Genomic DNA, 23,379 nt, shown 5'->3' with positions numbered 1-23,379 from the left:
TTTACTTTTTTTTAAGGGAGCCAAATCCCCTTTTCACAGCAAAGCCAGTTTTATACGAATGATTAGTCTTGCTGTTTTCTGTGTTATTTTCCAGAAATTCTACATAATAGGTTGTTCTCATAATTATATATATGTATATATATGTACACGTACATATATATAAAGCTGGTGTTTATTTTGGCTTATAATTTCAGTAATCATTATGTGACTTCTGATATATGTTGTAGTTTGAGAGAATTTATTTTTATTATTAGTAAGGGAAATTTATTCCCAGGATTGCATAATCTGAAATATAAAAGAGAAGCAACATTTTATATGTCTTTCTTGACTCATGTAGAATAAGAAAGAGATTCCAACAATTCAGTATAATTGACTGCACTCTGAGGCACACATTTTGTTTCTTCTGGTCAAATGAATCTACATTTGTGACATTTATAAACAAATAAATTGACATTGCATACATTCCTTTTAATTGTTAAATTTATTACACATATATTTCACGAGCACATGTGAGTATCCAAATTGTAATTTCAAAACAGAAATCAGTTAAAACACTGTCATTTGCATTCTTTCTTACATGCAGAGTATCATTTCATTCTTGAGATTCTTTGTAGAAATCTTTTAAGAATTATCTCCAGTTACAGAGAAGACTCCTGGAGCTTAAAAAAGTCAGGTGAGCAACCTGAGATAACATGGCTGGAAAGTAAATTTGAGACTCCAGATGAGGTTACCTGTTGCACACTGACAACTGCATAAATATTCTAAAGTGAAACAGAGGGGTTTTTTTTAATTGTTCAAAGAAAAAATATCTAGGGTTAACTAGAAAAGGCTATAGAAGAGCTAGTTCATCGATCAGTTCATGGGCACTTTAAATAAAAATGAAACCTGGGACACCTTGGGGCTGGTCTCAGCAGAGTATCGCATTCGAAAGAAACACAAACCCAATTCCAAAAAAGCCTTGCAGCCAAATATGCAAAATCTCTTGGAGAGGCAGTAAACAGGGAACCACACTAGATGACACACTCTAGAATATTCTAAAAGTTTCCATTTCCTTCATCTCAGTAGCTGCTCCCCTTAAAATTGTTCTTCCCCAAAAGACTGCTCTCAGTACCCCCTCCTTGCCCCCTGGCCACCCTTTCCCTGGCCACCGCATCCCTCGTGACTTCCAGAGTTCATTCCTTTCCACGGTCACTGGGTCTCCTTTCCAGTATGAAATCAGTTTGGCCTCTCAGCTGCGTCTATGACTCTTCCACAGTTACCCCCCTGCTCAAGATCATGATGGAAGCAGGAAGCTTCACAGAACCTCCCAGGCTAAGGATGGTGAGGTGGGTACGTGTGTGCATACGCAATCTTCTATTGTCCCTGTCGCGTAAAAAACTTACAGCGGACATCCTCTCCCTTCTGCAACCACAAGGTGCTGTTTATCTACTTTCATCTTCACTCCAGCCGCACTGGCTGCCTCACTCCCCCCCAATCCACACCAAGCACTCCCCACCCTCAGGACCTTTGCACTTATGGACCTGACTAGAAACCTTTTCCATAGATATTCACATGACCAGGTCCCTCCGTTCATTCACATCCCTGCTCAGATATTTCCTGATAAGTGAGGCTGTCCCTGAGCTCCTGGCCTGAGACAACAAGCTCCTTTCTCTCTCCATCCCTTCCTCCTGCTTAATTTCCCTTCAGCATACTTACCACCGCCTCATATTGTGGAGCGGAGGGAGAGGTCATCAGTTGCGCTCTCTGCTGAAACCTTAGCACCTAAAATTTTGCATGACACCTGGTAAATGCTCAATAAATAGTTGTTAAATAGATAGCACTTGCTCCTCAAATTTTTATTAGGAGGCTAATAAACCCTTCACTTAGTGAAGAACGTATTTTCCTTTTGATTTTGGGTTTTTTTAATGTTTTATTTATTTCTGATAGAGAGAAAGAGACAGCATGAGCAGGGGAGGGTCAGAAAGAGAGGGAGACACAGAATCTGAAATAGGCTCCAGGCTCTGAGCTAGCTGTCAGCACAGAGCCCAATGTGGGGATCGAACCCACGAACCGTGAGCTCATGACCTGAGCCGAAGTCGGACGCTTAACTGACTAAGCCACCCGTATTTTCCTTTTGAAACTTGACATTGATTATTTGCAGTCACGTGTTTTTGAACAAACCTCTGCGCTCTATCCACTGAGAACCTCCGCTGAGTCCACTAAGCCTTGGATCCCCCAAATCTCCAGGACAGGTATTCACAGACCCTGACCTAGGCTGATGGCAGGTCAGTAGCTTTCAGAATCATCGGCTGTGTGTGATCCCCCAGGGCGTCGGCATCTTGAAACATGGAAGACTCCAGGGCCCCTGCCTCACCAGCATCTCTGATGTCTGAGCTGTGGGGAGTGGCAGCCTGAGAGCTTCCGTATGTGTGTCTCCCACATCGAGAGGGCCTTTCTGGTGAGAAAGAAAACAGGCTCCAAAGTAACTGGGATTGGATGCCAGCACCCACTAACAGATTGCTGCCTCGAGATTGTGCCCGATGCCTCTCTCACTTTGCACTTAGCTGGAGGCACAACCGAGGTCAATAATGAATAAGAAGCAAAGCATCCTGCGCAGTAAAGCATCCGCCCAAATAGAGCCCTGGCCCTCAAGCTCCGCTTCTGGGATGTAATCTGTGTCATTCCTTATAGAACTGAAGGGCACCTGGGTGGCTCAGTCAGTTAAGCATCCAACTCTTGATTTCAGCTCAGGTTGCAATCTCATAGTTCATGAGTTTGAGCCCCACGTCAGGCTCCTCACACTGACCATAGGGAGCCTGCTTGGAATTCTCTCTCCCTCTCTCTCTGCCCCTCCTGCACATACTCTCTCTTTCTCAAAATAAATAAATAAGCTTCAAAAGATATTTTAGAAGTGTCTGTTCAGGGCAGGGTCTGGATACAGCAAATCTTAGGATGGGGTTAGCCACACCTGATAGTTTTAGGGTGAGATCTGGCCCCGCCAGAAAGACCAACCATGTGGTTTAGGAGGGGGCCTTTGGCTGGAGGCTGAGCTCAACCCCTGAACAATCAGTCATTCAATCAGGTCATGGTAATGAGACCCCAAAAATCTTCTGAACATCAAGGCTCAGACGAGCTTCCCTGGTGGAGGATGCCCCATGTGTCTGCCACATGCTGACGCCAGGGTGGTCAGAAGAATTGCCCTGGAACCCTTCCCCACCCTGCTCTCTGTTTTCTTCCTTTGGATATTTTAATCTGTATCCTTCTCCTGCGATATAGCATAACTATGGGCATAATAGCTTCCAGTGGGTTCTGTAAGTTTTCCTAATAGTAAATTATCAAAACAGGATTTTGTAAACTGCCTTCCCTCAACCTTGCACTTGGTGTCAGAAGTGAGGATGGTCTTGGGGACCATGCCTTCAAACCCCATGGTCTGGCTACCCTGGGGACATCCCCAAAGCACAAGCAAACTCGGGCCTCAGAGCTGAGGCGTTTCAGTCCAGTCCAGTACACATGCTCTGTTCTCCACTTATCTTTTCTTTTAACATTTCTTTACATTATATTTAAAAGCTTTCATAGAGGAAACAGACTTTCAAAATGGGGAAAACGTGTCATTGGTACTTATGTAATATTTGTGTCATTAGATCCTCCAAGAGACTTTAAAAATACTGAATTTCAAAATAATGTCCCAGCATAGTATCAATTTTGCAGCGTAATGAAGTCACCTGCCTAAGGCTTCATAGTGCTCCCAGCGAAACTGAGAAAAGAACACAAAGTGCCTGATTCCTCGCTGCCTAACAGACCATGGTCAGGGTCTAGACCCATTAACCTGAGAACACACTGGAAAGCACATCATAACCTGTAAGCAGCAGGTGCTGAGCCCAGGGGAAACAAGGGAGCTTGTCTGCCTCAGGGGAAGTGCAGATATGATGCAGGGGGAGCCACGGGCAATTCTGGGCATGACCGGATCACAAGGTGAAATGTGAGTCTGGGCCAGCAGGAGACAAGAAGGCAAAAAGAACAAAGGATGGGTAAAGAAAGATGCAGAGGCATTTAGTAGATGTGATCAGGCAGAAAGAGGGGAGGGATGTCCTAGAGAAGAGACGGGAGCACGGAGAGCTGAGGAACAAGCTCAGCTCACTCCTCTAGGGGTGGGGGTGGTGGGGAACCAAGAGCCATGCTAAATCCCTTCTCTCGTATCTTTTCAATTAGCCAGCGCTCTGCACTGCACTCTGCACTCTGTCCTAGAACAGAAACTAGCGTTGCTTTGTTGCTTTGCTCTAGGCCGAGCGTGAGTGTCCTTCATCAACCCAGGAAATTGCATTTTGTTGACAATACATGGAACTTCAATCTTAAAGGCTGATAAATATCTGGAGTTTAGTATCATAACTCTGAAGTCACAGAGGCTCTTAACTTTGAAATAATGACCTTTTCCACCCTGACGGTGAAGAATCAGGGAGGGACCGGCAATACTTTGTCCATAATTGATGGAGTGGAGAAAGAGGTGAGGAACCCAAAGGCAGGAGGAAGTCACCACTGTAACAGAGCAAGAAGCACAGGGAGAGGAGACCAGGAAACAAAGGGGAAGGAGGCCAGAGGGAAGGGCATGTGTACCGCATGGCCCATGCCCCCACCCCCCCCAACAGCCGCCTCAGACCTTGATCTTACTCTAAACACTGTATCCAACCCCAGGTATTAAATAGTGATTTCTAAGCCAATCATAGCAACCCCATGCCTTTTACCAAGGGGTAGATGTCGAGACTCCCCTTTTAGCCGGGGTAGCTGTGTGGCTCAGTCGGTGCCAATGAAATGTAAAAAGAAGCCTGCTAGGAGGTTTCTGAAAGGTGTGTTGCTTTTCTGTTATAAGAGATCATCGATGAGGCTGATGTCTTCTCTCCCTCTTCACCCTACCTCCATCCCGGGTCATGATACGTGAAGTCGCAGCAACCCACTTGCAGCTCTGAGGGGCAGGGCAGGAGAGTTGCAGTGACACCAGCCCTGAGATCATTAAAAACCACGAGACTGAGCCAGCAGCTGCCCACCGCCGGGCATGTTGGGAGGTGAGGAAAATGAGAACTTTTTTTTCCTGAAGCCACCCTTGGTGCGTCTGTTCTTCCTAGCAGCAGCTGAAAGCAACCCCGATACAAAAGTCTTATGCTAAGAAAATGTCTTTCAGGGCGCCTGGGTGGCTCAGTCGGTTAAGCATCCGACTTTGACTCAGGTCATGCTCTCATGGTTCGTGAGTTCAAGCCCCGCATCGGGCTCTGTGCTGACAGCTCAGAGCCTGGAATCTGCTTCAGATTCTGTGTCTTCCTCTCTCTCTGCCCCTCCCCCACTCTCTCTCTTTTTCTCTCTCTCAAAAATAAGTAAACATTTGAAAAAAAATTTAAATAATAAGAAAAAGAAAATGTCTCAGTTTTGGATTATTGCCTTTATAACTAGTAAATCATATTTTAGATTATCACTGGAGAAATCCCAGTAATTTTTTTTTTTAAATTGTCTTAGAGGAGCGCCTGGATGGCTCGATCAGTTAAAAGTACAACTCTCGATCTTAGCTCAGGGTGGTGAGTTCAAGTCCTGCATCAGGCTCTGTGCAGGGTATGAAGCCTGCTTTAAAAAAATGGTCTTAGAACTCATGCATCCATCAAAGAGGCCTCTGATCCTCCCGCTTCATAAGCTGCAACTGAGAGCTGAACTAGGCAAGAGATGCAATTATGGCAAGAGTAACACAGACAGACAAGACATTGTCTAAAAGAAAAGGGTCAACTCAAGAAAGCAAGAGGAATGCCTGGGTGGCTCAGTCAGTTAAGAATCTGACCTTGGTTCAGGTCATGATCTCAGGTTTTGTGAGTTCAAGTCCCACATCGGGCTCTCTGCTGACAGCTCAGAGCCTGGATCCTGTTTTGGATTCTGTGTCTCCCTCTCTCTCTGCCCCTCCCCTGCTCACACTGTCTCTCTCTCTCTCTCTCTCAAAAATAAATAAACATAAAAAAATTATTAAAAAAAAGAATGTGGGAGCTGAACGTGAGCACGCCCAGCATCCCTCTGGCAGAGGGAGAATGGTGGCAAGAAGCCTCCACCCTTCCCACCAGACTACAGCAGACTGAGCCACAGGGAGCCGTGCCTGTTGGTGTCGATGGGGGCATTGCTCGGCATTTGGTCTCTTCTCTGGCTCTCAGCAGGACAAGCCCAGAGCTTTCGCACAAGCCAATTGCACTTGTAACAGGCACTCATTAGGTTCCCATAGCATTCTGGAAGCTGAGTATAAATTGAAGTCCACAGTCCTTGACTCCAAGAGTTATCCTCTGAATGGGAATGCGAGAATGGGGAAAATCACTAGGAGGCATAGAGGTGGAAAAGCAAAGCTGGTAGAAAAAGGAGCCCGTGCTAGACAAACCAGTCACATCCTCCTCTACCTTAAGAAGCCTTTTCTCTTTTATTTTTTTAATCATTTTTTATGTTTATTTTTGAGAGAGGGAGAGAAAGAGAGAAGGAGAGAGGACGACAAAGAATCCGAAGCAGGCTCCAGGCTCTGAGCTGTCAGCACAGAGACCAACGCGGGGCTCGAACCCACAAACTGTGAGATCATGACCTGAGCCGAAGTCAGACGCTTAAGGGACTGAGCCACTCAGGCGCCCCGCCTTTTCTCTTGTAGTTCCGAAGTTTGAAACTGAGTTCTACTTAAAGAAAATCCAACACACACAAAAATCCAAACCTACAAAGCAAAGTAGAAGATAATCCACATTCTGGATAGAGAGTTCATTTTGCATAGTGCAGGGTTTCTTCATAAAATGACCCATCATAAAATGACCTCTACTTCAGGATTTGAATTCCTCAGAATTCTTCAGCGGTGTGTCCGTGTGTGATCAGATCACCTTTGATGCGTGCAGAGTGCTTCATCTTTCACAAAACATGCCCACAACACGTTTGTCCTCATGACTATTCTATTTAATCCTCATGACAATGCTCTCATTGTGAAAAGAAAAGATACGACTTTCAAAATCATATGTTTTTGTTCAAGGAGCTAATCTTCATTTGAAAAATGGGTTTATTTTCAGCTACTGTAAACTTTATAGTGTGTTCATTGCAGAAAATTGGAAAATACAGAAAAGGGGAAGAAATGGAAAAAAATCCTCTGCACCCCAAAGAAAACCACCATGATTTTAAGGATTTTTTTTCACTAATTTTGTAAATTGAAACATAGTTGACATATAAGAGTATGTTAGTTTCCAATACAGCATGATTTGGCATTTGTGTATATTGCAAAATGATGACCATGATAAAAGTCTAGTCACCACACAGAGTTACATAGGGTTTTTTTTTTTTTTTCTCGTGATGAACACTTTAAAGGTCCACTGTTAGCAACTTTCTGGTATGTAGTAGAGTATTATTAACTATGGTCACCACAGTGTACAATCGTGTACCTTATATCCCCGTAAGGGTTTCTTAGTTTTGCACCGTGCATGTTAGTTTCACTTGGGCATAATACTGGTTAGACCATTTTATTTTCTGCCTTTTTTTTTTTTCTTTCTCACCTAACATAACAGGCATCCTGTTTCAGGATGTTGTTACTCTTACTGTCATTTTTTTTTTTTTCAGGACTGAACCCTATAATTTGCTTCATTATTGCCAATAATGAAATACTTTGCCCATTTTGTTTTGGATGCCCCTGCCTGTGTCATTCCAGAAGAAATCTGAAGTGATTTTGCCATTATAAAATCTACCAGGCTAATCACTCTTCCTACTACTGAGCTTTTCCTCATATTGTTCATTCTTTCGTGAGGAATCTTTTTCTAAAACTGTAGCAACCTTTTTCGGGCTGAATTATCAGAGGTGGAAACTGGTTCTCCAAAAGAAATGAATGTTGAAAGTGCTTGACTGCAAAACTGCCTCTCAGAGCCTTGGACCAATCTACACTCCCAAAGTGCCCGTATAACTACACCCTCACCAGCACTGAGTGGGTGTTTTAAAAATATTTGTTTCTTGGTAAAACATCAGATCTCCTTATTAGGTTAATGTACATATCAGGATCCCCCCTGAGGTTGGTGCCTCTCTTCAGCAATTTATGAACCAACTATATTTCATCTCTTATGAAGGATTTGGTCCTGGGTCAGAAGCAAACCTCATTTTACTGTGAGGGGGGCGGGTAAAGCTGGCAGAGGTTAAACTATTTCCCCAAGGCTACACAGATATTAAAAGGGTTAAGTTGGGGAATCCACAGCACAGGGTTTTTGAGGCCTGCTTAAGTAGTTTCCCATCCCCACCACTGCCATGTTGTGGTTTTGGTTGTTTTTTTTACTCTTCGACCTTACCTGCAATATCTAACAAAACAAGTACTTTTTAAAGGACTCGGTCCAAGCCCACTGCTTCTCTGCCAGTTTACAAATGAGTGAACTGAGGCCCACAGACTCACACGTGTGTCTGTTGTACACTTAGAATCAGCCGTTCAACTAAAATGATGACCTGTTTCCAGGCGCCTGAGTGGTCCAGTCGATTAGGCGTCGCACTCTTGATTTTGGCTCAGGCCATGGTCCCAGGGTTGAGGGACTGAGCCTCACATGGAGCCTGCTCGGGATTCTCTCTCTCCTTCTCTCTCTGCCCTTCCCTGCTCCCTCTCCCTCAAAAAGTAACATCAATAAATAAGAATTTTAAAAAATAAAATGATGACTTGTTTGTGTGCTGACTTCTCTTAGGCTTAGGCTTTAGATGCTCACAGCATTAAATGTTGAAACTTAACTCAGGATCAAAACTGAGAAGACTCACATCCAAGGAGAACCTGTTGGAAGTCAAGGTTTCAAAGTCAGGGGCGGCTGTGGTTTACCACCAGTGACAACAGATAAATCCCACTCTCAGGCGAGACAGATGACAAGGGAAAACCCAAATATCTGTGCGAGCAAGCCCGTTTCTAAAAGATCCAGATAGAGAAAGAGCACAACCTCTGCTTTAAAAAAAAAAAAAAAAAGATGGAGTATTACTTTACAATGGAGTGCTGACTAAATGATGCTTATATAGGCTGTTGACCATGTGGCAAAGAATAAATTAGGTTCCCTCCTTCAGGAAATACGCCAAAATCCGTTCTGGTTAGACTTGCATTTAATACAAAGACGAACTCGAAAAACACACTTTCAAGAAAAGCCTAAATCTAGAATCTGATCTCAAGGTAGCAAAGCCTAAAAGCCAAAGAAGGAAGACTCCATAAAGGAAAAGATTGACAGAAAAGAAGTTTAAAGCATCTAAACGGGAGGGAGGAGAGGGAAGGAAACCTGACAAAAAAAAATTAAATGTCCCAGCTCATCATCCATGTTAAAAGGCAAGTATCAAACCATGAAAACACTGGCAACACAGAGCAGACAGAGATTACCATTGTCACCGCGGAAACTGTCACTAATGTGAGGACACCACGTGCGTGCAAACAGAACTCTGGCATCCCTTTAAGGGCAGATACGAGCTACATCGCTCAGCCCTTTTGGCAAAACACTTGGAGACAGCACGTATTAAAATAAAGTGTTAAAGATAAAAAGCTCATACTCTTTGCTCCAGTAGCTCTACTTCCTGGATAGATTCAGAGAGCTATGAGAACATTTTTACATGAAGATATCTGTCATAGATTATTTATGGTAGTGAAGATTTCTGAAAAATTTTAATGCCCCATAATGAACTAGTTCAATAAAAATGGTCTAGCCATCCAGACTCCTATTTTAAAAGGATACTTAATAAAAGGGAAAATATTCATGGTGTTTGAAGTGACAGAACAGTATAGACAGCATGATTATAATTTTATAAAAAGAAAAGTATGTAGGGGCACCTGGATGGCTTAGTTGATTGAGTGTCCAACTTCGGCTCAGGTTATGATCTCATCGATTGTGAGTTCAAGCCCCGCATCCACCTCTGTGCTGACAGCTCCGAGCCTGGAGCCTGCTTCAGATTCTGTGTCTCCCTCTCTGCCTGTCCCTTGTTCATTCTGTCTCTCTCTCTCTCTCAAAAAAAAAAAAAAAAACATTAAAAGAACTTAAAAAAAAGAAACATACATGTATGAACTGTGAGTGGTAATAACTAGATACAGTTACAGATAATTTTTCGGTTTCCTTCTTGTACTTTTCTGTGTTTTGCAGACTTCCTAACATAAGTAAATAGTGGGCATGTGTTTGGTGGTGTGGCGTCGGTCCCGGGAGATTTGTGGAATAGCAGCTCCAGGGATGGTGTTCTAGATAGCCCCATGCCCCTCCCCCAGCACACATATGTTTAAAACATCTTGTTGGAACCCCACAAAGGACTATAAAATCGAGACTATGCAGGTGGGTTACCAGCTAAGCTTTCTTAATGAGAAATTGGGAAGACTGCATAGCAAGTTTGATGAAATCATTTCTCCATAAAGCTGTAAATATTACAGAAGACACATAAGAACATAAACGGCTGCACGATCAAAGACTCTGTAGAACAAATCCACTAGGAGTGAAGGAGAATTTATAGGCTGAATTCTTCCTCGTAAGCCAGCTCCCTGTGAGTGTCCAGTTTAATGACTGCTTAAATTATATCCGCAATTTTCTGAGCCGTTCGCTTACTTTTCAAGTTTGTAAACCAACACATCAACAATTCCCAATCAATGGGAGAGCATTTCTCCAGGGAGCTATGAACATATACCTTGCATTTTAAATGTAATAAAAAGCATGACTAAACATGCCTCTGTTCTTTATAACATAGAAATACAACATCTGGTCATAAAAAAAAATGCATTATACAGAGTTGTAAGAATGCCAGATACTTACTACAGAGAACTGTTTTATCCATTTAGCCCAATTTTCCAGATGTTTTATTACTTGGAGACAGGAGAATTGTTGGAGCTAGTGATTGAAGCCCATTTATTTCGGGGGGCTCATCTGCAAGCCATAGGAAGCATTTCAGGGACAAGTAATTTATGACATGCTACAAGGCAGTGCTTGAGGAGGGCTGTCATCTCATGTGACATCTCACAAAAAAATCCCAACAAAGGGCAAAATACTCTATTTTAGGAACACCCAGCTTCATTTGCAAAATTTGCCTCTGAGGCCAGCACTTAGTTGTCATTTCACATGCAAATAGTATGCACGTAATTGCAGCAATTTCCATAATAGTAGGTCAAGTTGGCAGTGACAGTGAAAATGGCCCAAGTTGGCTGTGATCAGAGGCCTGGTTCTCATTGTCTACATGCAGCGAGTCTCACTCAGACCACTGGAAGTCTCCTAAAGACAACAGGATCGGGTTTAACAGGAGCAGGTGGCGCTTCCCCTGTCTCTTTACCAAGAAGTTCCCATCCTTACACACACACACACACACACACACACACACACACACTTAGAGCTTGCAGAGTACTAGCCCTGGGGCATTAGTGGAGCTGGCCCTACCTGTCAATCAAAGTAGGGATTTGAGAGGGGAGTGGAATCTTTTTTAGCTTCGCATCTCTGAAGTTAGCCTCTCTGCCTTTGTTTCACACTCGGAGGTAGGAAAAGGCTCACAGGGCATCGCGGAGATGTGTTCTCAGGCTACAAGGGCCACAATGCAAACCGATCTGTGTCCATGTGTCTACCAGCAAGCGTTAGGCCATTTATTTGTTGTTTTTGTTATTCTTGCAAATGCTGGTAGCCTCTGGTGTTAGATACAGCGAGGCCTGTGTATCATCTCCAGGACAACTTTGTTACCATGTGTTTGATTACAATGAAGTTGTTACCATGTGTTCGATTACAATGAAAGGGAGTCTGAGACCAAATTCTGCTACGTGTGCCAGTGTGTATTGACATACGGGCATAAAAATGATCAGAAGGTCCATTCTGGTGAGTCGGGGAAAGGTCCCATCTCTCTTCACGTGTTCCCACTAGCTCTTTGCTTGAGAGGTTCTGTCCAAGGAGGAACACTAAATACTTTTACATCAGGATTAGCCAGATGTCTAGCTGGGTCAGGAAACAGGCCTTGGGGACCAGGCAGAACACGGGAGCATGTGAACATCTGGGATTCAAGTGCTGCTTCAGAGGCTTGGGGCTGGGCTCGCTGGACTCTCAGGTGAGGGCAATTGGGCGGGTACAGTCTTCCGAGTCGGCCACAGATTTCATTCTGTAGTTGCCCAATGGAAAAGCGTTCCAGTGATTCCTCATGCTAGTCAACTAGCCTCTTGTTATGTCTCAAAAACAATATTCAAACCTATAGTAGTTCTGGGATATATCTTCTTGATTAGAGTGCTTCGGGGATTCCCTTTCTCGTCTCTAGAGTGTGGCTTTCTGATTAGGGGTCCTCACCTGCTAACTATTTCCACATGCCTCACATTGTTTGTACTGGATCATATTAAGCTAAATTATCCCCAGTTATATGACTTCCACTATCCACAAAGGGCAGAATGAGAAGGGACAAAGGTTCTCAGAGGACAGACTCCTGTCCTATTGCCCCACGAAGGGGTGGGGCCTGGTTCTTTGCTATCCTGCCATAAAATGTCTTGAACATGATCCCCTTGGAGGCTGGACCCCGTACAGGCAGGGTGACCTGACGGAGACAGGGATCAGTTACAGGCAGGGTGGGGAGTGGGGGCCAGCGGGTCTGAAGAGCGGCACCAATGGGTCTCTTCTAGAAGCTACTTTTGTTTTTTGTTTTTTGTTTTTTTTATTTCTAGGAGAGAGACAGAGAGACAGCGTGAGCAGGGGAGGGTCAGAGAGAGAGGGAGTCACAGACTGAAACAGGCTCCAGGGCTCTGGGCTGGCAGTCAGCACAGAGCCCGACGCGGGGCTCGAACCCTCGAACCGCGAGATCATGACCCAAGCGAAAGTCGGACGCTTAACCGACTAAGCCACCCAGGCGCCCCTACTTTTGTTTCTTCTCTTTTGCACACTTTGTTCTTTGGTTTTGAATTCCACTTTTTACTTTGCAGTCCTCATTCTGTTTTCTTTATAACTCCTTTATAACTTCTTATTCAAATTCCTTCTAGATCACGGATTGGGGGAGAGAAGGGAAGCAGCTCTTCCAGATTCAGGCTTCAGCAACAAAGGCTCCCACCTTCGACACCAGCTAAAAAGCATTTCTTTCTTTTCTTCCTCTTTTTTTTTTTTTTTTTTTAAGTTTGAGCCTGCCAGGCATCCCGAGAGCTAAGAGCATTGCAGAGAGGCAGCCTACCCGGTGGGATGAGACCGAGAATGTGTGGTTAGGCCAAATGGAGTTCAAATCCTGCCTCTCAAACTTCCTCATCTGTAAAATGAGCCTAAATCTCTGTACCTTGAAAGGTTGTCATAAGGATTTCAGGGACTGTGTGTTGAGATTCTGGTAAAAGCAGGGCTTTTAAAACGATAGCTTCTTAGCCCCCAGGAGCCTCTTGCCGTGAGCAGAGCGCCGGTACAGACACAAATACACACAAGTCATGACCAGGCAGTGGTAACTAAACTGTAATTCATTAAGTATTCTAACTGTCTTCGATCTTGAGTAATTTAAACTATAAAGGATTGAATCTCATCTCATTCTTCTTTCAACTGTACACATATTTGACTACAGTAAATAAGGCTGAACATTTGTCCATATGTTCAGTAACTAACTGCATTTCCTTATTTGGACATATGGCCTCTGGCAATTTTTCTTTAGAATGTTTATTGCTCTGCATTATGCCATTAGTGGCTGTATTTGCCACAATATTTTTTAAAGTTCAAAGAGTACCTTTTATTTTGGATTACTTTTCTGAGATGCAAAAGTTTAATACATCTTTTTTAAACTACTGATTTGCTTCCTTCGTGAACATCACCCAGATCTAAGCTAAGAAGGAGAGAGTCCTCCCTCGCCAAAGATTTAATGAATATTTGCTTTCAATTTCTTCTAGGTTTTTATTTATTTTTTAAAGGTTTTTTAATGTTTATTTTTGAGAGAGAGAGAGGCAGAGAGACAGAGAGTGCAAGTTGGGGAGGGGCAGAGAGAGAGGGAGACACAGAATCCAAAGCAGGCTCCAGGCCCTGAGCATTAGCACAGAGCTCTGGCGGGGCTTAAACCCATGAACCGTGAGCTGAAGTTGGACACTGAGCCGACTGAGCCACCCAGGCGCCCTCAATCTCTTCTAGGTTTTTAAAATTTGCTTCATCAGTACATCTGGAATTGATTGGGGGAAGGCTGACATAATTACCTGAATTGACTTTTCCCCCAAGTTCATCAGTTGTTCCCATGCCATTTATTGACGGTCCTTTTCTGCCCTAATCAGCCATACCTTCTCGACCCCATATATTAAATTCTTACATCTAATAAGGTCCATATCGGGGCCATCAATTCTGTTCTCAACCCGGCTGCCTCTTCCTAGAGCAGCACCCTACCAACTGCGCAATGTTAATAAGCAGAGTTGGGAGCATGGGGGGGGATGGAGGGGGCCAAGGAGGCTGGCAGAGAAGAGAGGGAAGGAGGTCCAGGGCAGACAGTGCCATCGGAGCATAAATAGGGCAAAGGAGAAGGTTGAGGTCTCGTCAAAGGGTGAAAAGTAGATATCTCAGGTTGGCTGGAGATGAGAGAGGTAAGGGACTGGGGAGAAGAAAAAATGAGAACATAGTAAAGGATGCAAAGTGTGACGGGCTGGGGCCCCAGGGCAACACGAACCTACCCTGTGCGGTGCTGTAGGGGTATGTAATTGCGGAAAACATCTTATCACTCCCCTTAAGGGCTAAGGCGGTACACGGAAACACTGAGGATCAAATGCCAGCTGGAGGAAGGGATGACAGTGTCCCAAGAGCATCCCCAACAGAGAGCTCCAGGGCCGGCAGAAACACATCTCCTCGCTCCTCCTACCCACATGTGGCCCCACCTCTGCCAAATCTCTGGAGGACCAGAAACAATCCAAACATTTGTCACCCAACAAAGGGAAAAGCCAATTGTGGTGTAAAAGGAGTGTGACTCAGCAATACATAGGAATCCACTACTCATACCTGCTACCATAGGCATGAATCTCAAAATACTTATGTTGAGTAAAAAATAATAATAATAATAATAATAATAATAATAATAAGTAAGGTCAAAGAAGAGAACATACGGTATGATCTTATTTCTATAAAGTTCTAGACCATTCCAACTAGTCTATGGTGATAGAAAGCTGATCAGTTGTTTGGGTGGAAGATGAGGTGGAGGGCGGCCAGCATGGGGAGGCCAGAGTAGGAGGAAGGGATTGCAAAAGGGCCAGAGGAACCATTTTGGGGTGGTAGATATGTCCATTATCTTGACTGTGCTGACGCGCTCCACTGTTACATAAAAATTACCAAATTGCACAATACCATATATATATGCAGTTTATTACGTGTCAATTATATACTCAATGAAGTTGTAAAAAAAAGTCCTAAACTCCCAAGAGGAGCCTGGTTCACAATGAGGCTGTGAACCCCTAGATATCGGAGCTGCTTCCTGGTTGTGAGACCCTGTCTCTTCATAATGGGAGGATTCCGTGGTGGATACGAGGAAAGTATTTGCTTGTTGTGGAATCTGGCGCCTTCGAACGTCCGGGTAGTGGCCACTCCTTTACTGTAGGTTATCCCTGCCTCTCTCCTCACCTGGGACTCAGGCCTGATGAGGTCTGTGTGGTTTGTTCTTGTGAGTTTCCCATCCGATCTGCTTCTGTGGTCCCAGTGGATGTGATGCTTGCTCTGAGTCCATACCCCGACCCTAACCCGCTGTGGCCTCAAGACGTGCTAGCCCATCAGAGGGGGTGGCCATGCCTTCCTCACCTCCCTGTCTGTGGTATACCTGCGGGCCATTTAGGCTACAGGCCCCCTTGCTCAGATGGGCAGCTCTCCAGGGCAGCCCATGGCTTCCTCATCTAACCAGCTGTCTTCAACAAAAGGAAGCAGATCCTGTTCGGTGCCCTCCTGGAGGCTTCTCACTGAGCCTGTTCGTCCTACACACAGCACACCACACAGTGCTTCATGCCAACACTGCCCAGCGCGCTTCTGTGAGCTCCGGCTGTCTGCAAGTCTCAGTCAGACGTGAATCCTCAATCCACGCCCGTGTCAACTTCATATTTTCTCGGTGATTCTTTTGGTGCCTCCCAACCTCTGAAGCAATGGATCAGCCCGAATGCCAATCCCTAACTCCCAAGAACTTGGCTCTCCTCAGGAAGACAAGCTGTCCCACCTCTGTCTAGACCTCTTCATGTGGGAGGCCAGGGTGAGCGGACACGCAGGCGCGGCAACAATGGCCCAGGACAGCCTGCACCTGTTTAGCGAGTGCCATGTCTTCTTGCCTAAAGGGCTGTCCTCTGGCTCTGCCTGGCTCACTGACATACATCACATTAAGCCCCTTTGCCATTACATTTCCCAGTCCCACCCAGTTCAGATTGCTGCATCGTGACAACTTACATCCCAAGACAAATCGTGGAGGGTGAGAGGAGAGTAAAGCAGGGATGGCTTTCGGAAGAGTAGGAGCCATGCAGATGCCAACATGACCTTTACCCTCAGTCTAGAGAACTGGTTTTAGAAGTCTTCTGTTGCCTTCTTGTGGATCTTTGTCTCTTGGCACATCACAGCAGCCTTTGGTCACCAAATGTTTCCAGATGGGTTTGGGATTTTGTTTCTTTAGCATCTTGGTAGTTGGTCTGCATTAACAGATCAAATGGATAGCCCAATTGGATAAATATTGTTCATCAATGGAGGAAGGCGAAGGTGGAGTGTTGGAAGAGAGGGCCGGCACAGATTCCTGCCAGGTGGCATTGTGTAATAGACAAGGCAGTGAGAGAGTTGTGTCTACAGCTCATCTTAGCGAAGCAGGGAGAGTTACTTGCCAGTTGCCAGAGCAGATTTAACTCAAACTCTCTTGCCCGTCTGGGAGAGCCCAGTTTGGTACTCGCGTGCCAAATGGAACTCAACCTCAGTTTTCTTGACTGCAGTGACAGAATTCTTAAATATTTCAGGATTGTTAATGGATATGACTTGCAAGCAGAGAAATGTGGTCCGAGGGAAGATCCTTATCCAATATCAGGAGCTGCCTCCCTGCCACAGGCTACTCATGCTTCCTCAGGAGTTAGGCAGCTTCGCCCACCTGTCTGCCTAGGTCCTGGGCTGTCTGTCCTCCATTCGTTGTATCACCTTTCTGAGGGCGCTAAATTCACTCACTCAGCGCTCATCCATTTCAACTTCCTTCTAGTATGTCATCCTACACAGGTTTTTCCTGCTCTCTGAAAGTAGAGCATCCCTACGAAAACTTCCGTAAGTCCGAATGGTGTAAAGTGAAGAAGCAACTAGCATTAACTTACATGGAAAAATTGGGGGACGTTCTTGGACCCAGAAAATAACCCCTCTTGGCTTTTCTGATACCCTTTGAGAAAAAACACAGACGCTCACACACATGGTTCGACGCTCTGTCTGCTTGATGCTGAGATACTAAGTATAGTTCTCTGGGAAGCAGGTTGGCGGCACTGCGCTCGCCGCTGCTGGGGGTGCGCGCTGCCTCTGTAAAACGCTTGCTGCAAAACAAGTGCTGAATGCTATTTTTGCTTTTTGCCTTTTTTCATAAAAGAAAATTCTCTTTGGATTTCTTTCTGTTAGTGAAAATAGGTCCTACTGTAAGTCTTTCATGACAACAAGGTGTCCTAATGTGAACTTTCAAAAAGTGGAGACACCTGTATTACACAGGCTGGAAACTATCCTTGCTCCTGGGATTGCATGTTCTTTAGTGTCTGCCCGTTCACTGTGGTTACTTGAGAGCTGAACTCAGAAGTGAGTTAAGTGGGGGCAGGGGCACCTGAGTGGCTCAGGAGGTTAAGCCTCCAACTTCAGTTCAGGTCATGATCTCTCAGTTCATGGGTCCAAGCCCTGCATTGGGCTCTGTGCTGACAGCTCTGCGCCTGCAGCCTGCTTTGGATTCTGAGTCTCCCTCTCTCTACCCCTCCCCTGCTCCTGCTCTGTCTCTCAAAAATAAATAAATGTTTAAAAAAAATTTTTTGAGTGGAGACAGAAACGGTGCATGAGGCATCCCTTTTACTAGTAAAGATTGGAGCTGAACTGGTGTGATTCTAGAATTACAGCTGTAGTAAAGTCTTCTCCATCAGGCATTCGGCTTCCTAGTCACAAAGGAACAGTTGCTGAAGGAATTTCAGCCAGGAGTCAAGTTATTCAGCTCTCACAAGATTCTATGAGCCTCTGTACCTGCAGTTAATACTCTGTACTCTGATACCCTGTTGTTAATTGATTTCTGCTGAAACTAGCTGGAGTGGATTCTGTGCCCTACAACTAAGCCTTGAATAACTAATGAATTGTCCACCCACAAGCCTCAGCTAGAAATATAAATTTCCTGAATGCCTCTTTCCCCCTCACTCCCCACGGCTAATTGATCCACAAATATTATCTAAATAAGTTGTTTTAAAGGAAGAATGATTAGAACACTTGCTAAAATGGTAAGGAAGCCTTTATTCAAGACTATCGTGAGAGGTGTCAAGGCCACCAAGAGAGACTGGGACCAACTTTGAATACAACAAAGACAGCAACAGGTTTATAGCCAACAAGCAAAGTTGCGGGGTGACGTCAGTAGATGGAAAATTACTAAAAGGAAACATCAGGCGTAGGGGAGATTCTTGTTAAGGCAACCTGGCAGGGTGCTTCTCGAAGGAAACCCCAGGTGATGAGATATGAAGCTTGGGGGGTTTCTTGATGAAAGGACTTAGGGTTCTTGCTAGAACTGGTTCTGCTAGTCAAGAAAAGGGCTCAAAGAGGCCTGACCAAAATTTAGTCGAAGAGAATCTCTCTGTCAGTTTTTAGATGAAAACGTGCTAGGTACAGCACAACAAGAGACTAGCAGTTCTGTTTCTCTTCCCCGTTTTGCTAACATTTTACGTCAGGCTGGGAGGGAGGGAACAGTTCAGGGATTTTGGTAGCTGGAAGTCAGAGTGCCCGGCGCAGAGTCATCCAAGGAGGAAGTGATGTGGTCAGAGAGCTGGGCGGGTGAGTTTCTATGCCACTGTGTGCATCCTGTTAAGGGACTTGTTTTGTCTTCTAGGAGCAGGGGGAGACAAGCCCCTGAAAGTGTTGCCAGGAAGGAAGTGATGTGACCTAGTTTACAAAGAAGACTTTGGCCGCTGTTTCCACTCGGTTGAGGTAGGGGTGAGGCAGGTGGGATGAAGGGCCAGTGGAAAGAACTTTCCAGGCCAATGCATAAAGCTCTACTTCATTCTTTTGTCATTTCTGGGGAGAAATTATAAGGGTGAGAGGGAGAAGCAACATAAGCATACATAAGCAACAAAAGAATGAAAAGGCTAGGAACATACCTGAGAAATAAGAAAGTCCACGGAAAATAGTCTACGAGACTTTGGAGACGAGCATGAAACAACTTTATAAATTGAGAGGAATTATTTCCAAGTGGGAAGACTCAGTGATGTCAGTCTCCCAACTGGCCTACAAAAGCAGTGGCACTCCAATTATATTCAATGACTGTTCTGAACCTTGACAATCAAGTCTTTAAGTTTATGTGGAAGGCAATGTGTTGAAAAATGCCCAGAAATCTTAGAAATAAGAACAATGTATATGTGTGCCCTTCAAGATATCGAAGCATAATTCAAAATTATAGTGATTTAAACTTTGCTTAAATGTTTATTTTTGAGAGAGAGGGAGACAGACAGAGACAAAGACAGAGACAGATCATGAGTGGGGGAGGAGCAGAGTAAGAGGGAGACACAGAATCCGCAGCAGGCTCCAGGCTCTGAGCTGTGAGCACAGCACCTGATGTGGGGCTCGAACTGACAAACCGAAACGATGACCTGAGCCGACGTCAGATGCTTATCCGACTCAGCCACCCAGACACCCAAAATTACAGTGATTTAAACAGGATAAAGTTGCTAGCATAGCACTTGGCCCAGGAAAAGATATGTAGACCACGGAACAGAGATCCCCAAACAGAATTAACACATCTTTATGCAAATTATTTTAAAAGCACAGGAAGTGTTTTAAATCGGTGAAGAAGGAATGACCTTTTTAATAAATGGCATTCTGGCAACTGGCCATCCATTTGGGTGGAAAAATGTTACATCCTTACTACCTCAATTATGCACAAAGATAAACATCAAGCTGGAGTGTAGCATCTTCTTCAAAAAGAAAACTATAAAAGCACTAAAAGAAAATAGGAGACTTTTTATCCTCTTTGAATTCTAATCAAGACAAGTTCTGAAGCTGTAAAATGAAAATTGACAAATTAGGTCTTAAAAAAAATGGTAAAGCCATTTTAAGACAAAATACCACTTGAAGATAAAAGACAATGGAGGGACTGGGAGAAGATATGTACAATATACAGGAGCGATTATTATGCATAATTTAACCACCACTCATACAAATCACTAAAGAAAGAAAACAACCTGAGGGATATGAAACAGCTCTTACCAGAAGAATATACAAAATGGCCATTTTTTCAACCTCGCAAGTAATCAAGGAAGTACAGATTAAAGCAGCTGATAAAGTTGAAAAGGATTAATAGTATTATGATGGGCACACCCTCCTACACCGTTACCTGTTTTGGAGGGAAATTTGGCACCCTCTGTCAAAATTCTATTTGTATGCATCTTTTAAGGTGTTGTTAATTTCTCACATGACAATAGGTTTTAAAAAATCATTTAGATCCCTGGAAGTGAGGCGGGGCCACGACAAACACCTAAAATGTGGGAGTGCCTTTGGGTTAGGCAGTGGACAGCAGCTAGAGTGATTTCGGAGATGAGGTTAGTGAAAGCATGGTGGGCCTGGAAAAGACTTAGTAGAAGGACATAGACCCGAGGAGTCTTGCTTACAGGAGAGCAAGGAAAACCTTACTGGAAATGGAGGAAATGTGATCCTTGTGACACTGGCAGAGAGATCACGATGGCCTTCCATGATGCAGAGTGGCAGATGTGCCCTACTAATGAATATGGGGTAAGACTAAGGAGATTTTCAGCTAGAATATTTAAGGTGCCTCCTGGGTTTATCTTTCGTTATCCTAAAATGGGAGAGGAGCAAGGTAAAGGAAAGGAAGGACTGTTAAACATAAAGCAACCAAGACTTAACTGTTTTTTTAAAACTTCCAAATTTTCCAATTTTGGCTTTCCAAGCCAGTGAGAATGAAGACAGCTTTCTGGCAGAGATGGAGCCCAGGTTCCCTAAGGAAAACATGGTCTAAACAGGAAACAGGGGCGCCTGGGTGGCTCAGTCGGTTGTGTCCAACTCTTGATTTTGGCTTAGGTCACGAAATCACAATTGGTGGGTTCGAGCCCTGGTTTGGGCTCTGCACTGTCATGCAGAGCCTGCTTGGGATTCTCTCTCTCTACCTCTCTCTGCCCATCCCCCACCAGTGCGCTCTTTAGTGTGCTCTTCTCTCAAAATAAATAGACTTAAAAAAATAAACATGAAACCTAGATTGTGAATATAAAATCCCTTAAGACCTCAGAAAGACCTATCGTTGTGTCTCAGAGTATCTGTCAATGAGACAAAAGGCCATGTAAATATTTTAACAGTTTGTCAAGCCTCTCAAACAACAGGGTTTCTTTTTTTTAATGTTTTATTTATTTTTGAGAGAGAGAGAGAGAGAGAGAGAGCGTGAGCAGGGGAGGGTCAGAGAGAGACGGAGACACAGAATCCAAAGATAGGCTCCAGGCTCTGAGCTAGCTGTCAGCACAGAGCCTGATGCAGGGCTTGAACCCACAAACTGTGAGATCATGACCTGAGCCAGAGCTGGACGCTGAGCCGACTGAGCCACCCAGGCGCCCCACAAACATCAGGGTTTCTAAGGATGCTGTTGTTCCCAGCAGCTGCCCGAAGTAGAGAAAGGCATATGTTGAAGAACTGGTGCATATAGCTTTTGTCTAATGGCATGAAGCTCGGTGAGATTCCCAGGGAATCAACAAATTTCAACAGAAATATATCAGCAGAAATGCTATCAGTTTGAACTGAGACACGGCGACAGTGGCAGATGAAAAGACAACTTTGGACCTGCAAATTTTGACAAGTAAAGAAATCTACTCAGCTGCAACCACATACTATTTTCCAAGATCAAGGGAAGATGACTCAGAACTCAAAGCCAGACACTGGAGTCAAGAGTCATAGAGAATTAATTCTGGGCTTTGAATCCTAATCAAGGAACTTCCAATATTTGCCTCGCAGGATTTGGGAATTGCTAAAAACCCCTCAGTGCTTCTCATTTTCCTCTTTTGAACCATCTCTACTGGTTATTTGGGACCACCATTGCATTTTACACGTGTAGGGGTACAGATAACTTGTCTGTTGATTAAGAGAAACGGTACCTCAGGATATTTAAGGATACATTTAGAAGCCTCATTGATGCTTAATGATTTAGATGCCAGCATTCTGGATTTCAGGGAAATGTTCTAAAACGATGAGACTTTGGGGGTTCTTGGGAGGAAGGGAATACATTTTGTATGTGGGAGGAATATAAACAATTCATGGTCAGAGAGTAGACTCCTCCCTTCAAAAAGTGTAGCCTGGGGGCGCCTGGGTGGCTTAGTCGGTTGAGCATCCGACTTTCGCTTAGGTCATGATCTCGCGGTTCGTGGGTTCGAGCCCCGCGTCGGGCTCTATGCTGACTGCCAGCTCAGAGCCTGGAGCCTGTTTCGGAGTCTGTGTCTCCCTCTCTCTCTGACCCTCCCCTGCTCGCTCTCGCTCTCTCGCTCTCTCTCTCAGAAATAAATAAAACATTAAAAAATTTAAAAAAAAAAGTGTAGCCTGATTTCTCTCGCCTTGGATGTGGCCGTAGTTAGTAACTGACTTCTAAGGGATTCAATGTTGTGGAAGCATCCTTATGAGAGGAAGCCATGGAAAGGTGTCGTGCCTTCCTTATTGCTCTTGTTCTCTGTTGGTTCACTTGGCCTGGGGGAAGCCAGCCGCCATGTCGTAAATATGCACAATAAACCTATGGAGACACTCATGTGGCAAGTAACTGAGGCCTTCCTCCAACAGCCAGTAAGTAACAATGGTCTCCTGCCAAGAGCCATGACAGCTAGCTTAGAATCAGTTACCCTTCAGCATTAACCAAGCCTTTAGAAAAATGGCTTCAGATGACTGCCACCTCATGAGGGACTTGGCCAGACTCACCCGGCGAAGATTCGTGAATTCCTGATCCGCAGAAAGTGTGAGATATTTATTATCTTATCATTTATTATTTGTTGTTTTAAGCTCCAGAGCCAGGTGGGGGACTTGAACTCAGGAACCATGAGATCATGACCTGAGCAGAAATCAAGAGGTGGTCACTCAACTGACTCAGCCACCCAGATGCCACCGTAGTTTTCTTTTTAATAACCTCTTCTTTTGGGAACATCAGCATCCTCCATTCCATGTGGGTCATATAGCTTCACTCTTTTGGTGTGCAAGAGAGTCTGTCAGTGGGGATCCTTCTTCAGGACTGTCAGGGATGGGTGAAGGGCATAAGCTTCCCCAAGGGGTTGTCTTGCTACCCAAGAAGAGGGCTATCACG

General features: G+C 44.5%; 1 protein-coding gene across 1 annotated transcript in view; it reads left to right on the top strand.

Annotated features, from left to right (window-relative positions):
- The first annotated feature begins 20,777 nt into the window (after nucleotides 1-20,777).
- The window catches only part of HEXB (hexosaminidase subunit beta), a 33,369-nt gene continuing 30,767 nt past the window's right edge, over nucleotides 20,778-23,379 (top strand). The window contains exon 1 of the mRNA XM_039242063.1: nucleotides 20,778-20,913. Coding sequence (XP_039097994.1) covers nucleotides 20,778-20,913 — 136 coding nt within the window. The remainder of the gene's footprint in view (nucleotides 20,914-23,379) is intronic.

This window comes from Hyaena hyaena, unplaced genomic scaffold (assembly GCF_003009895.1).
Source record: "Hyaena hyaena isolate Hyena2069 unplaced genomic scaffold, ASM300989v1 scaffold_205, whole genome shotgun sequence".
NCBI lineage: Eukaryota > Metazoa > Chordata > Mammalia > Carnivora > Hyaenidae > Hyaena > Hyaena hyaena.
The sequence above is the reverse complement of the archived record's forward strand: the minus strand, read 5'-3'. Positions and strand labels throughout refer to the sequence as shown.